This window comes from Quercus lobata, chromosome 8 (assembly GCF_001633185.2).
Source record: "Quercus lobata isolate SW786 chromosome 8, ValleyOak3.0 Primary Assembly, whole genome shotgun sequence".
NCBI lineage: Eukaryota > Viridiplantae > Streptophyta > Magnoliopsida > Fagales > Fagaceae > Quercus > Quercus lobata.
The window spans coordinates 65,266,981-65,279,589 of NC_044911.1; the positions used below are offsets into that span (position 1 = coordinate 65,266,981).

General features: G+C 36.3%; 2 protein-coding genes across 2 annotated transcripts; one reads left to right on the forward strand and one right to left on the reverse strand.

Annotated features, from left to right (window-relative positions):
- Nucleotides 1-538: 538 nt before the first annotated feature.
- LOC115957709 (autophagy-related protein 18c) lies at nucleotides 539-5,821 on the forward strand. The gene is made up of 5 exons (XM_031076023.1): nucleotides 539-858; nucleotides 1,739-2,531; nucleotides 3,196-3,454; nucleotides 4,193-4,316; nucleotides 5,510-5,821. Exons 2-5 carry the CDS (start codon nucleotides 1,773-1,775, stop codon nucleotides 5,619-5,621), a joined length of 1,254 nt encoding a protein of 417 aa, XP_030931883.1. The 5' UTR covers nucleotides 539-858; nucleotides 1,739-1,772; the 3' UTR covers nucleotides 5,622-5,821.
- A 2,141-nt stretch (nucleotides 5,822-7,962) lies between these two features.
- Nucleotides 7,963-10,625, reverse strand: LOC115957862 (quinone oxidoreductase-like protein 2 homolog). The gene is made up of 3 exons (XM_031076202.1): nucleotides 9,755-10,625; nucleotides 9,463-9,606; nucleotides 7,963-8,606 (listed from the first exon to the last, which is right to left on the reverse strand). Exons 1-3 carry the CDS (start codon nucleotides 10,562-10,564, stop codon nucleotides 8,511-8,513), a joined length of 1,050 nt encoding a protein of 349 aa, XP_030932062.1. The 5' UTR covers nucleotides 10,565-10,625; the 3' UTR covers nucleotides 7,963-8,510.
- Between the last annotated feature and the right edge of the window lie 1,984 nt (nucleotides 10,626-12,609).

A 12,609-nucleotide genomic window follows, 5' to 3' on the forward strand; every position in this document is an offset into this window, starting at 1 on the left:
TTCCATTCCATTTCATTCCCAAACAAGGGCTAAGTGGAAGGTAGGAGTTTTGATCCAAAATTTGATATTTAAGTAATGGGTGATAGCTATCCCAGAGAAATAATCTGTAAATACTACTAATATTAGAGTCCATATCTTCTATCTCACATTTTCTGCTCCACTATATACTCCACAAATAAAAACATGCTACATGTCCATCTAATTTATTAAATGCTAAATTTATGCCTTCTATTATTTCAATTTCCTAAAATAAATAAATAAATAACCCATCATATTTAGGTAATTGAAATAATAAAAGGCATAAATTTAGCATTTAATAAATTAGATGGACATGTGGCATATTTTTATTTGTGGAGTATATAGTGGAGCAGAAAGTGTGGGATAGAAGATTTGGACTCCTAATATTAATATATATATATATATATTTTTTGTGTGTGGAGAAAGAAGTATTTTTTTTAAAAAGGAAATATTATTTAGTAATGTAATGTAATATTCGGGGGGGGGGGGGGGAGAATGGAAAAGAAAAGGCAATACATAGTGCTAAAGGTGGGTTAGTTTAAAAAAAGAAAAGAGAGAGAGAGAGAGAGAGAGATTGGGTATCGTGTGGGAAGGAAGGAAGGAGAGAATTCAGTGGGAACAGGTGCATAATAAGAAAAAAAAGAAAAGAAAAGGCGGTCTCTGGTCTCTGAATCTGAATCTAATTGTAATTGAGATTTGAGAAGACGACAAGACAAGTGGTGCGGCGTCTCTCCCTCAAACTCAAACTCAAACTTAAAAGTATTTGTTTTTATTTTGTGTAATAATCTTCTTCAATCGGAGACGGAGAGGGATCGATCTGATCAGAAACGAAGGAAAAAAGGTATTTCCATTTCCTTTATTTAGAAAAAAAATTCATAACAATCAACACCACTTATTATTATTCCCTAATTTGCCTTCTCTTTCTAATGACTGTGAATCACTTCTTCATTCTTTATGGTATTTACGATCATTTGACTTTTTAACAATTTGGATCGCAATTAATTTTGAATAGGAGGATGATCTTTCTTCATTAGTTTTAGTGTCGCTGTGCTGTGTTTCTCTCATTTTCTTAATTCGATTCTTCGTATTTCTTCTTTCTTTGTATTCAATATCAGTATCAACTCAAACCCACATCTTCATTACTGCATTTGACTTATATGCATTTAATCTCTTCTTTTCGTTTGATATGATATCCCAAAAGCTGCTACCATTATTGTAGTAATTGTAATGTCAAGTTATCCAATTCCAGACCCACCTATGCTCTACTAAACAGACCAGTTTTTGTAGCATCTCTATTCGGGAGAGGGAGGGAGGATTTGTAATTTAATGATCCCAACAATGTGAATTAGACTCTGATTAAAAAGCATCCCATTGATGTTCACTATAGTCTATAGTTGATAATCAACAAGAACAATTTTACATAACAAATTAAAGGGATTGGGGCTTCACCAACCACGACTAAAAAAAGGTGATTCCGTTCATTTGTTGTCGTTACCTTTCATTGGTGGTAGTGGTAGGTTGCTTCAGATTTCATGTTTCTCCTCTTCACTTCTACTGCATGTTCTGATTATATACACACATCAATAGCATTGTGTACATTATAGCTTCTTTTTTTGTAACTTGTCTGATATTGCCAAGCCTGAGGGTTTCCCTCTTCCTATTCAGTTCCATAATCATTCAAGGCTTTGATTATCCATGGTTTCCTGCATTTATTCATTGCAGCTAGTACTTTGATAACTGTCCCTTCGTTGCACATGAGTTCAACAGTTTCAACATCTCGAGGATTACTTCCACCGGCAAGGATTGGCACCTGTGAAACCCCAAACGCCGGGCCTTCTGGATCTTTCAGCCAGCCTGAACTGGAGTTCAATCACACTGATGACACTGAGTTACTCTCTGTATCTTGGAATCAGGACTATGGTTGCTTTGCTGCTGGCACAAGCCGTGGTTTTCGTATCTATAACTGTGACCCTTTCAAGGAAACTTTTAGACGTGATTTGAAAAGCGGGGGTTTTAAAATTGTTGAGATGCTCTTCAGGTGCAACATTCTGGCACTTGTTGGTGGTGGAGCTAATTCCCAGTATCCACCAAATAAAGTTATGATTTGGGATGATCATCAGAGCCGGTGCATTGGTGAATTTGCATTTAGGTCTGAGGTTCGTGCTGTGAAATTAAGACGGGATCGGATCGTTGTTGTTCTTGAGCACAAGATTTATGTATACAACTTTATGGATCTGAAGCTTCTTCATCAGATTGAGACTCTGGCAAATCCTAGGGGTTTGTGCTGCCTCTCACACCATTCGAATGCATTTGTGTTGGCTTGCCCAGGTCTTCAAAGAGGACAGGTTCGAATTGAACATTTTGGGCTGAATATGACAAAATTAATTCAAGCTCATGATTCTCAGATTGCATGCCTCACCTTGACAATGGATGGGCTGCTTCTTGCAACTGCTAGTACAAAAGGCACTTTGATAAGACTATTTAACACAATGGATGGGAGTCGCTTACAAGAGGTAGCTTACCTGCTTATTGATTTTTGTATCATATATATATATATATATATATATATATATTTTTTTTTTAATTATTCTCTCAAGCTTATGCTACATGGTTTTAGGATGCAATCTTCAAACTTAATTTTTAACACCTCAGCATGGTATTGAATACTCAATAATTTGAAGGAAAAAAATTATTATTCATACTGTTCCTATATTCTGTCCCTAAATTAATGATTCTTGTGACTGATCATCGGGTTCATATTTAATTCCTTTTTTGCTCTAATTCTTTATAGTTTCTCATTCAGCATTTTCTCATAATCTCACTTTGAGCCATAATTTTTTAATTTCTTTTTGAACCGCTTACATCTTGCCATGGTGGCAATTAAAAAAATTAAATTAAATTTTGAGACCTAATAGATCAATGCCTGATTACCATGTAGTTCCAAAAAGGTGTAATGGCTTTTTTTGAGGATGTCTTCAGAAAGAGAGAGATTTTTTGAAACTCATTTATCTTGTTTATTACATTAGGCATTCTTGCATTGGTTACAGAATCTATAGGTCTTTACCTCACCTTTTTTATTAGTATAATTTATTTTATGTGTGGAAGATACAGTGCCCACTTTTGTTGGTCTTTCTTACATCCAATGCTTGCATGGTCTCATTTACTTCTTGCATGTAGGTACGTAGAGGAGGCAACAGAGCAGAAATTTATAGTATTGCGCTCTCTCCAAATGTCCAATGGTTGGCAGCATCAAGCGACAAAGGTACTGTTCATATATTTAGCCTCAGAGTTAGAGTGGTTGGGGAGGACTCATCTGCTCAGTCAAATGCTGCTCAAGGGCTAGCAATGTTGCAGCAGAATTCTTCAACTGCCCTAGATGCTCTTATTTCTCCAAATACTGGTGCCAACCCTGGGTCATCATTATCTTTTATGAGAGGTAAAGGAGGCTTCTCAATCAATAATCCAAAGACTTGGAATGTCTGCAATTAATCTTCCTGGAAATTTGCAACTTTTCACTAAGGATTTATGTGAGACAGAGTTGATTGTGAAAATTTTTATATACTCTTTGAGATAACTTGAACTTATCTGCTCTGAAATGTTAACATTTAGTGAAACATGAATATTATTATTAACTCTTATGGTTACTTTTTCATATGAAGTGCGTATTCTGAGCATGGCTTGGCTGAGCCTGTTATATGGTTACTCTTTTTGTATGAAACTCTTATGTTTAATTTTGTTTTCACAATGAAATGGTTACACTTCAAATATTAAACTAATAGTTCTGAATTTGTATCATCTCAAACTCAAATAATTCATGAAAACATTGTTTGAATATATAATGAAGAAATACTAAACAAAATAAAGTGTTAGGCTGTGCTAGGCCAGTCCATGCCAATGTACATCATGCCCAAGGCTAGCCCAAAACTTGACCAGCCTTTAAAAATGAGCCCAGCTCATCCTACAGGTCTCTTGGCCCAAGGGCTAATATTTCTGCCTGCACTGGGAGGCTTACCTTTGGGATCAGCTAAATACTGTGCTAGAAATTTAACCCACCCCAACTCATATCTCTGAACTTTTCTTGAGTGGTTTTCCTTGACATTGTGGAGTGGGAATGGTCTTATGGTGTTTTCTTCCTATACATCTAACCTATCTAAATTTTCTGATACTTTTCCAGGGGTTTTACCAAAATATTTCAGCTCAGAATGGTCATTTGCTCAGTTCCACTTGCCAGAAGACACACAATTCATTTCAGCGTTTGGATCTCAGAACACTGTTGTTATAGTTGGTATGGATGGGAGGTATGTAACTGTACTATTTGTTTATTTTTATATTGGGAATTTATACTTCTTTTTTGTGTGTAGAATTAGAGAGCATAATTCTAGTCTGATTTATTTAAGTGAATGAAATTTATATTTAAAATAATTTTTTTTTTTAAAAACCCATAAAACTGCCATTGAGCTCTTTGTTCAAATGACATCTGCTCCCTTTGTAAGAGCAAGGTGGAGAGTGAGGCCATGGGTTCAAGACCCCCAAGATCTGTGTGAATTACTAATGAAAAAGATTCTTAAAACTGATTCCTGTTTGGTCCTGATTTCTGGAGTTGTTTTGGATTAATTAGTTTTTATAGATTCAAAGATAAAGCAATATATCCAGCACTAAATCTTCTCTCAGCTCACCTGACTACTTCCTACTGTTTATGCTGATTGGGGAGGTAACCTTTTGTTGGAACTATTGACAAGTTATATTGTTGTCATTTTGTAGTAAATCTCTGACCTCTGTACCTAATTGCTTGTGTCTCATGATTCTCAACTAGTTCATTTTGTTTTTTATGTGGAGAAGCTCTTTCAGACGCTTAAAATTAATTCTTTCTAATGATGAGTCCTACATTTTTTTGATAAATTAATGACGAGTACTGCTTTTATTAGTAGCATGTAGCTCTGTGTATTTTGTTTGGAAATTGGAATATCTAGTCACCTATATAGTATACCATTTGGTTGGTGGATTTGGTATCAGCTCTATCCCTCAAAGTAGGGGACTAATGCAGCTTGAAGCAAGTGGCAGTGACCTTATGTAGTGATTGGGTGGCTGTGTATGTGGACTTGACTGTTTTTTTGTGTGTGTGTGTGTGTGTGTGTGTGTGTGTGGAACTTACTGCACATCCTCATGAAGCAAGCCAGTAATGTGTTGTCAAGTAAGAAGACTAATTAAGCATTTGCTTAGAACACATTTGAGTTATCATGTGCTTGATCATGCAAACCTCTCAATGTTCATTTGGATCTCTTGTGTCTGCAACCCCTAATGATATGCTTGAAAGGTCTGAAGTGAGCTACATGCCAATGAAAATTAATCCCTTGCAGATACCCATAGCCTAGGCTAAGATAAATCTGATATCGGGTAGCAATATCAGCAAAAATCGTACAGTAGTATTATTAATATGCTTCTCTCAGATTTGGACTATTAGTCTCTCTTACCCTTTTTCCCGCACTATCAGCTTCTACAGATGCAGCTTCGACCCAGTGCATGGAGGGGAGATGCTACAGCAGGAATATGTACGCTTTCTAAAAACTGAAAGAGGCCTGGATAGGGATGTACTGATAGCATGAGCAGTAAATTCTTCTCATCATGTGTAAAAATGAAGCTCGAATGTCTTGCTGTGTAAATTCATCTTAAGGCTATAGTGGTCTTCTTCACGGATGATGTATATATAGGTCTTATTACCGAGTGTCATGAAGATACAAATTCAGAAATATTGAAGTGTTCAATTATGAGCTAAAAGGGAAAAAAAATGTATTTGTCAATAATTAATTGGTCCTCACAAATTCATGTTGTATTTGATCTTGGTGTTTATGTACAATTTGATTTTGTTTTTTTAAATAGGGTAAAAAAATAAAATCAAAAAATTATTTGAGAACAATTTCAAATATATGCTTACATGCCCAATTAGGATGGTAAATATGTTGGTTCCGCATAGGGTTGTAAGCCAACCAAGTATGAAAAGTTCTAAATTGTTCATCAATAGATTAAATTATATATTCAAACTTGATTCATTTTCTTGTCAAACAAGTTCAAGCATAATCATGAGCTACTTGATTAATTTAATTTTTTTTCCCACTTATAATAAATATCACAATTAAAATTCTTTTACTCCTTTTCAAATTTATGCTAATAATTAAAAATTAAAGTATAGTTAAAATTATATTATTGAGTTTTTTTTTTTTTGGATAAAATTATTGAGTTAATTAGATGAAATGATTTTTATTTTATGAACTTATGAAAATCGCCATTTCTATATTGTTAAAATTTATATATATAGTCTTTACTACGATATGGAATATCTATATTATCAATAAATTATAAGTAATTATTTGATTTTTTTATGAACTTGTTTACAAATCGACACAGTATCAAGTTTATCTAAGTATATTTTCATATATATTTATAAATATATAATATTATATATTCTTAAATCAAACCTTGTGCTAGTGAGTTTGACTCATTTATTGGTAAAGCCTAAATTTGAGCTTGATGTTTAGGGGAATGGTTTTATGGTGTTTTCTTCCCATTATCCCACATATCTATTTCAGCTCAGAATGGCCATTTGCTCAATTCCACTTGCCAGAAGACAAAACCTTTTTGGATCTCAAAAAACAGGTTATTATAGTTGGTATGGATGGGAGGCATGTAACTATACTATCTACAGGTTATTATAGTTCGAGTTTACCTGTTACCCACACATCCGGTTAAGGCTTCCCACCCCTCTGGGGTGGATCTATAACCCAATTTTTACTTATCAAAAAAAAACTATACCATCTATTTATTCTTAAATTGACAATGTATATGTGGGGGCTCAAGAATGCAAAAGCTAAAAAGAACTAGTATGAGTCCTAATTTGCATAACTAATATATGGAGAATACGAGACGGAAATCCACAATAGAAGAATCAGATAAATGATCAAGGATAAAAGAGTTGAGTCATCACTAAAAACTAACAAGAACGGTGCTCCCGAGGGAGTTACAAGAATAAAACAAAGCTGAACTCTCCTAAAGAGCTCTTCTTACTTTCTCTCTCCTAGTTTTTATCTCAATATTTCTAGATCCCTTTCCCTGTTGATCCTCTCCCCCTTTTATAGCACCTCTCCTCCTCTAGTTGTCCTGTTCTCTAGCTAGATTTCTGGGGAGTGGCTTGTCCCATCAACACACCTTTCTGCCATTTTATGATCATTAGGGTAGGTTTTAGGGTTGTCCTCCTTGCTCAGGCCAATTAATCAGCAATTAATGCAGTTGATATTAGGTGAGGAGGGTCTTAAATGCAGAGGTGATGGATGCGTTGGGTTCTACGTTTTTCCTTACATGTTCTCATGGTAATTTGATGAAGTGAGACTATTTCGGTTAGACGGCAAGGTGTTCCTTGGTAGGGTTGTGCCTCTTAAGAACACGGGCTCCATCGGTGTCCAAGGCTTGGTCCTCATTTTGATCCTGTCAGACCCCAAGTTCCTTTAATTTCCCTCGGGCTTTAGGGTAGGTGTCCTACCGTGTAAGGAGCGCCATAACTTGACCTCTTGAGGTCAATGTCTTCGAGGTGTGCCTGCGTGCGTCCCCCACCAGTATACTTTTGTTTCTATGTAACAAAAGAGAACATAATTTTAGTATTGATTTATGTAAGTCAATTTTTGCCAACGACTTATTAGCAGTAGTGAATGAAATTGATGTAAAAAAAACAAAATTCTTAAAACTACAAATGAGCTATAATTCAAATGGCATCTCCTCCTCTTGTATGGGCAAGGTGGAGGGCAAGGCTAACCCTTGAGATCCATGTGCAAATACTAATGGAAAAAAAAAATTTAAATTGATTCCTATTTGATTGTGATTTTTGGAGTTGTTTTGGGCTAATTATATTCTATCATCACCCTTCAAATATAAGTAAACCCATCACTTATATTACAAAAAATAAAAATAAAAATAAAAATACAAGTCTTTAATAACATAAGAAAAATGTAATCTTGCGCTGATAATGTGACATAATTAATAATGAGACAACTTCTCTTTCTACACAAACCTCTCATCCCAGAGCATCACTGAGTGGACCGAACATGATCGATCAGACCAAAATGCTATGTTGATGTAAGTCAACAGAAGTGTAGCAACAATCAATACTTATATAGATTTCACACATTACCCCCACATTACCCCTCTATTTGCGCAATCACCAATTGGTTTGGAATGATTAGAAACCCAACTGAAGATGACTTTCCTATTTATAATATAATATTAAAAAAAAAAAAAAAAAAAAACGTAAGCCATTTATTTGCCCAAGACTTGCATGTTTATATTGATTTATATATTGTCAATAGGCCTTGGGTTTGTTTCTTCACGAAATTACAAAAGACACCATGTATTATTGGTCATAAGTTATGAAAAGGTAGAGTTTCTGACATTCAAGTGCCAAGGATAGCTCTCCATCTCCACACCATCCCTGCTGAATCTTGATCAAGTTAAAGCTTAGATCTGACATTACTCTTGTCATCAAGAACAAGCATCACCTTCCCAACCACTTTCCTATCTTTGATAGCAGAAAAGGCGAGGTTGGCCTGTAATGAACAAGAAATTTAGTTGATCAGAAGTTCAATCAACCAGTATACATTAATCGAAAATTAGATTGTCTAAACTTAACCAAGTGGATCCTTTTAAGCAATATATGCTAGCATGTTGCAGGATACAGCAGCTTGTTCAACTAAGCTGCTGAAGAGCTACTCCAAGGATGTGAAATCTAATTTTACTCCTTTTTGTTTTTTATTTTTTTTGGATTCATTTTAAGTGGGATGGGGGGATTCAAACCCATCGCCATTACTAAGAAGAAGAAGAAAGAAAGAAAGACAAGTATTATTGTATCATGATAATTTTATGAATTTGAAGCAACTGGTAAATTATGCTTGCAATAGGAAATGACTTTGTTCCAACTATTGAATCCTTCTCATGACACCCATTCTATACTTCTATGTGTTCACAATTTGGCCCTGGTTCCAAGGAAAGTTCATGAAATTGTATCGCACACACTTCAAGGATAACAACCAAGACAAAGGTTGAACATTTCAAAAAGCATTTCTTCTCTGTTCAGAATTGAAAAGAGAATCCAATTCACAGGATAAGCTCTAGAATAATATTAAATCAAAGGACACTTAATTAAAAGAGATCATAAGTGAATGAAAAATATTCCATCCTGAACCAAGTTATCTGGCCCAACGAATCTAATGAGGCTTGGTAAGGCAACCCACTCAACTGTAAAGCTTTGAGTTGATTAGCAACCTGATAGGCGAACCACACCTAAATTGGAGCTCTAAGTCCTAAAATGAATTTTAAGTTGTATTCATTTTTGGCCAACTCAACTCTACTCTACTCCCCCTCCCTCCCCTCTCAATCCAAACAGGCCATTAAGGATTTACTGACCTCAGACAGGTTGTAAGTATGAGAAATGTGGATGGTAATCAAGCCTCTTGCCATCCATGAGAGTAGCTCCCTAACAGAATCTTCAAGAACACGCGGTCGATGAATTTTGTAGCTACCCCAGTAAAGTCCATGCACTGTCCAATTCTGGTAGTTTAAGCAGGATGATGCATTATAAAATTTGATAATGAAACTATATATACATAAAATGCAGAGAATCCTTAAGCACTGAACAGAAATCAGAGCTATGGATAGGTGGAGATTAAAAACTAGTATTTAATTAATGGTTTGATACCTTGACGAGGGCGATGTTAGCAGGGATGACAGGGACCTCACCGCTAGCAAAGCCAATGACAAGAATGTGGGCACCCCAATTCAAAAGCCTCATGGTTTCTTTAGCAAGCTTGCCTCCCACTGGATCGTACAAAACATCAACCCCTTTGAGGTTTCTGGACTTGAGGAAGTCCTTCACACTTTGGGTAACCGTAACGTTTTGAGAGCTCAAGTCAACGACATGATCAGCAACACCCAATGACTTCAAGAAACGGACCTTTTCAGTACCCCTAGCGACGGCAATAACAATGGCTCCGCAAACCTTTCCAATCTGAAGAGCAGCAAGACCAACCCCTCCAGCGGCCCCAAGAACCAACAAGACCTGACCAGAGGAGAGCTGAGCCCTGTGGACAAGAGCCACATGTGAGGTTCCAAAGGCTACAGGAAGTGCACCAGCTCCCACCAAATCACACCCATCTGGAACGCGAAACAGTTGTGACTCCTCGGTAACGATGAACTGAGCATAGGAGCCAAGAGCCGCAAAGGAACAAACCGGGTCTCCCACTTTGAATTGGGAAACCTTGGGACCAACAGCATCGACTACTCCAGAATAATCGGATCCAGGGATGAAGGGCAGAGGAGGCTTCTCCTGATACATACCCTGTATCTGAAGGTAATTCGCATAGTTCAAGCTCGTCGCTTTCACCCTCACCCTCACCGCCGTTGGAGACTCAAATGCTGGGATTGCCTCCTCCTTGCTCAATACTATGGGCGATGATTCCCAATCTTTTGTCGTCGGATCACCCAATTTCCTCACCACTAGTGCTTCCATTTTTTCTTCTTCTTTCTTTCTCAAAAAATTCTCCTCTTTTTTCTTTGGCTTTTATTCATAAACAAAAAGATTAGATGACCCTTTTTTAGGTAACTCCAGCTGGAGTTCCTAAAATTCTATTTTCTATTTTCTATTTTCTATTTTCTAGGTTTTTATTTTTATTTCCTTCTCAAAAAAAAAAAATAAAAAAAGTTTTATTTTTTATTTTTTATTTTTTTGAAAATTATTTTCTAGATATTAGTTTTTTTTTTTTTTTTTTTTTTTTTTTCAAGGCGAAGAATTTAATCATTCATTGATATGTAAAGAGTCATAGTACAAAGCATCCGCAGTAGGCGTTGAAGTATCTTCAATCCAATACGTATCCTCAAATAAATTCCCAACATGTTTCGCTAATGGGTGAGCCACTATGTTTCCACATCTTTTTACCCAATTGAAGGACAATACTTGCATTCCTCTAAGGTTGCACTTGGTGTCATCATAAATATGGCCAAGCAGTGATCTGTTCTTCGTAGGAGCAGATAGAGCTCTCATAACATTCAGACGATCTCTTTCAATGATCAACCTAGAGAATTCAAAAGCTCTTCGACACGCCATGACCTTAGCCTCTTCACTACTGTGCGCATAGGGACCCTTAGCTGACATTCCCGCCATAACCTCACCATTTTAGTTCCTAATAATTGTTCCAAAACTCGAGCATTGCAGGTCTAAGAAAACAACAGCATCAAAATTTAGTTTATACTCCTCTAAAGGCGGAGCTCACCATACACATCTACTTCCTGGTGTGTTCGTAATCATTAGAGTATCTTGCGCTTTCTTATACTTATCAAGGAATTCTTTAGGCTCTCCTATTCAGCCAGCCCGGTTCCTTCAATTGTCCACCATGTACCATTGCATTTCTTTGGTTCCATATAATCCACGCTTGCACAAGAAAATGCTCTAGCTCTTCCCTCGGTAATCTGTTCATCAAGCACTTAAATAAATGCCTGAAATCAAGGCAATTCGTAGACCATTTTTGCAGCGAAGTTATGCTTCCAGCCCAGACATCCTGCGCAGCTCCGCATTCCCAAATAGTATGGATGGCAGTCTCGGCAATTCTTTTGTAGCAGTGGCACCTGTCATCAGCTAGTATTTTTCATTTTGCCAAGTTCACCTTGGTCGGAAGGATTTCATGGCAAGCTCTCCAACCAAAAACCTTTAACTTTCTAGGAACTTTCAATCTCCATAGTGCTTTCCACGTCTGCTACCCCTTTGCACTTCTTGAACTTTTTGCCCAATTCTTAGTTGTCACCACTTTCCTAGCAATGTGATAGCCTAATCAAATCGAATATGCACCATTTTTAGTGTGCAACTAGACCACTGAATCTGCTACCCTCCTTCAGCTTAATGGAATTCTGCAAATAGCATTTGCATCATCTCTATGAAAGCTCGCCATGATTATGTCTCGCCTCCAACAATGTAAATCTGGGTCTATAAGTTATGAAACCACCCATTCCTCCCCTTCCTCAGCCACCAGGTGCAGCACTTTATTAGGGGGATAATTTGGGATCCATTTATCCTTCCTTACCCGAATATCTTCACCATTCCCACTCTCCAACAACAACCACTCTTTAAAATTGGCATGGCAGCCATGATACTCCTCCATACAAAGGAACTGTTGGGAGGAATAGTTGCATCTAGCAATTGGCATCGAGGGATATACTTAAAAAATATACATTAAGATATATAGGATAATTTAAATATATATATGAGAAATGATATATTGAAATTTATTTTCTAGATATTAGTTTAGTTTTAGCGTCTCATTCTCATTTTATACATGAATATACTTAAATATTATTAATAGTCATTCTTATATATATTTTTTAGCTCTTTAAAAAGTCTTGTAAAAATATTATTAGGTAGAAAATATAAAATTGTCTATTTTTTAATTTTAAACTCTTTGGTTTTTGTACACCATAACTCACTTGGATGGATATTTATGATGTGGTCTCACATTTTGACTCTAAAATCTATATATATAATAATAGGTGAAGCTGAGAGAAACT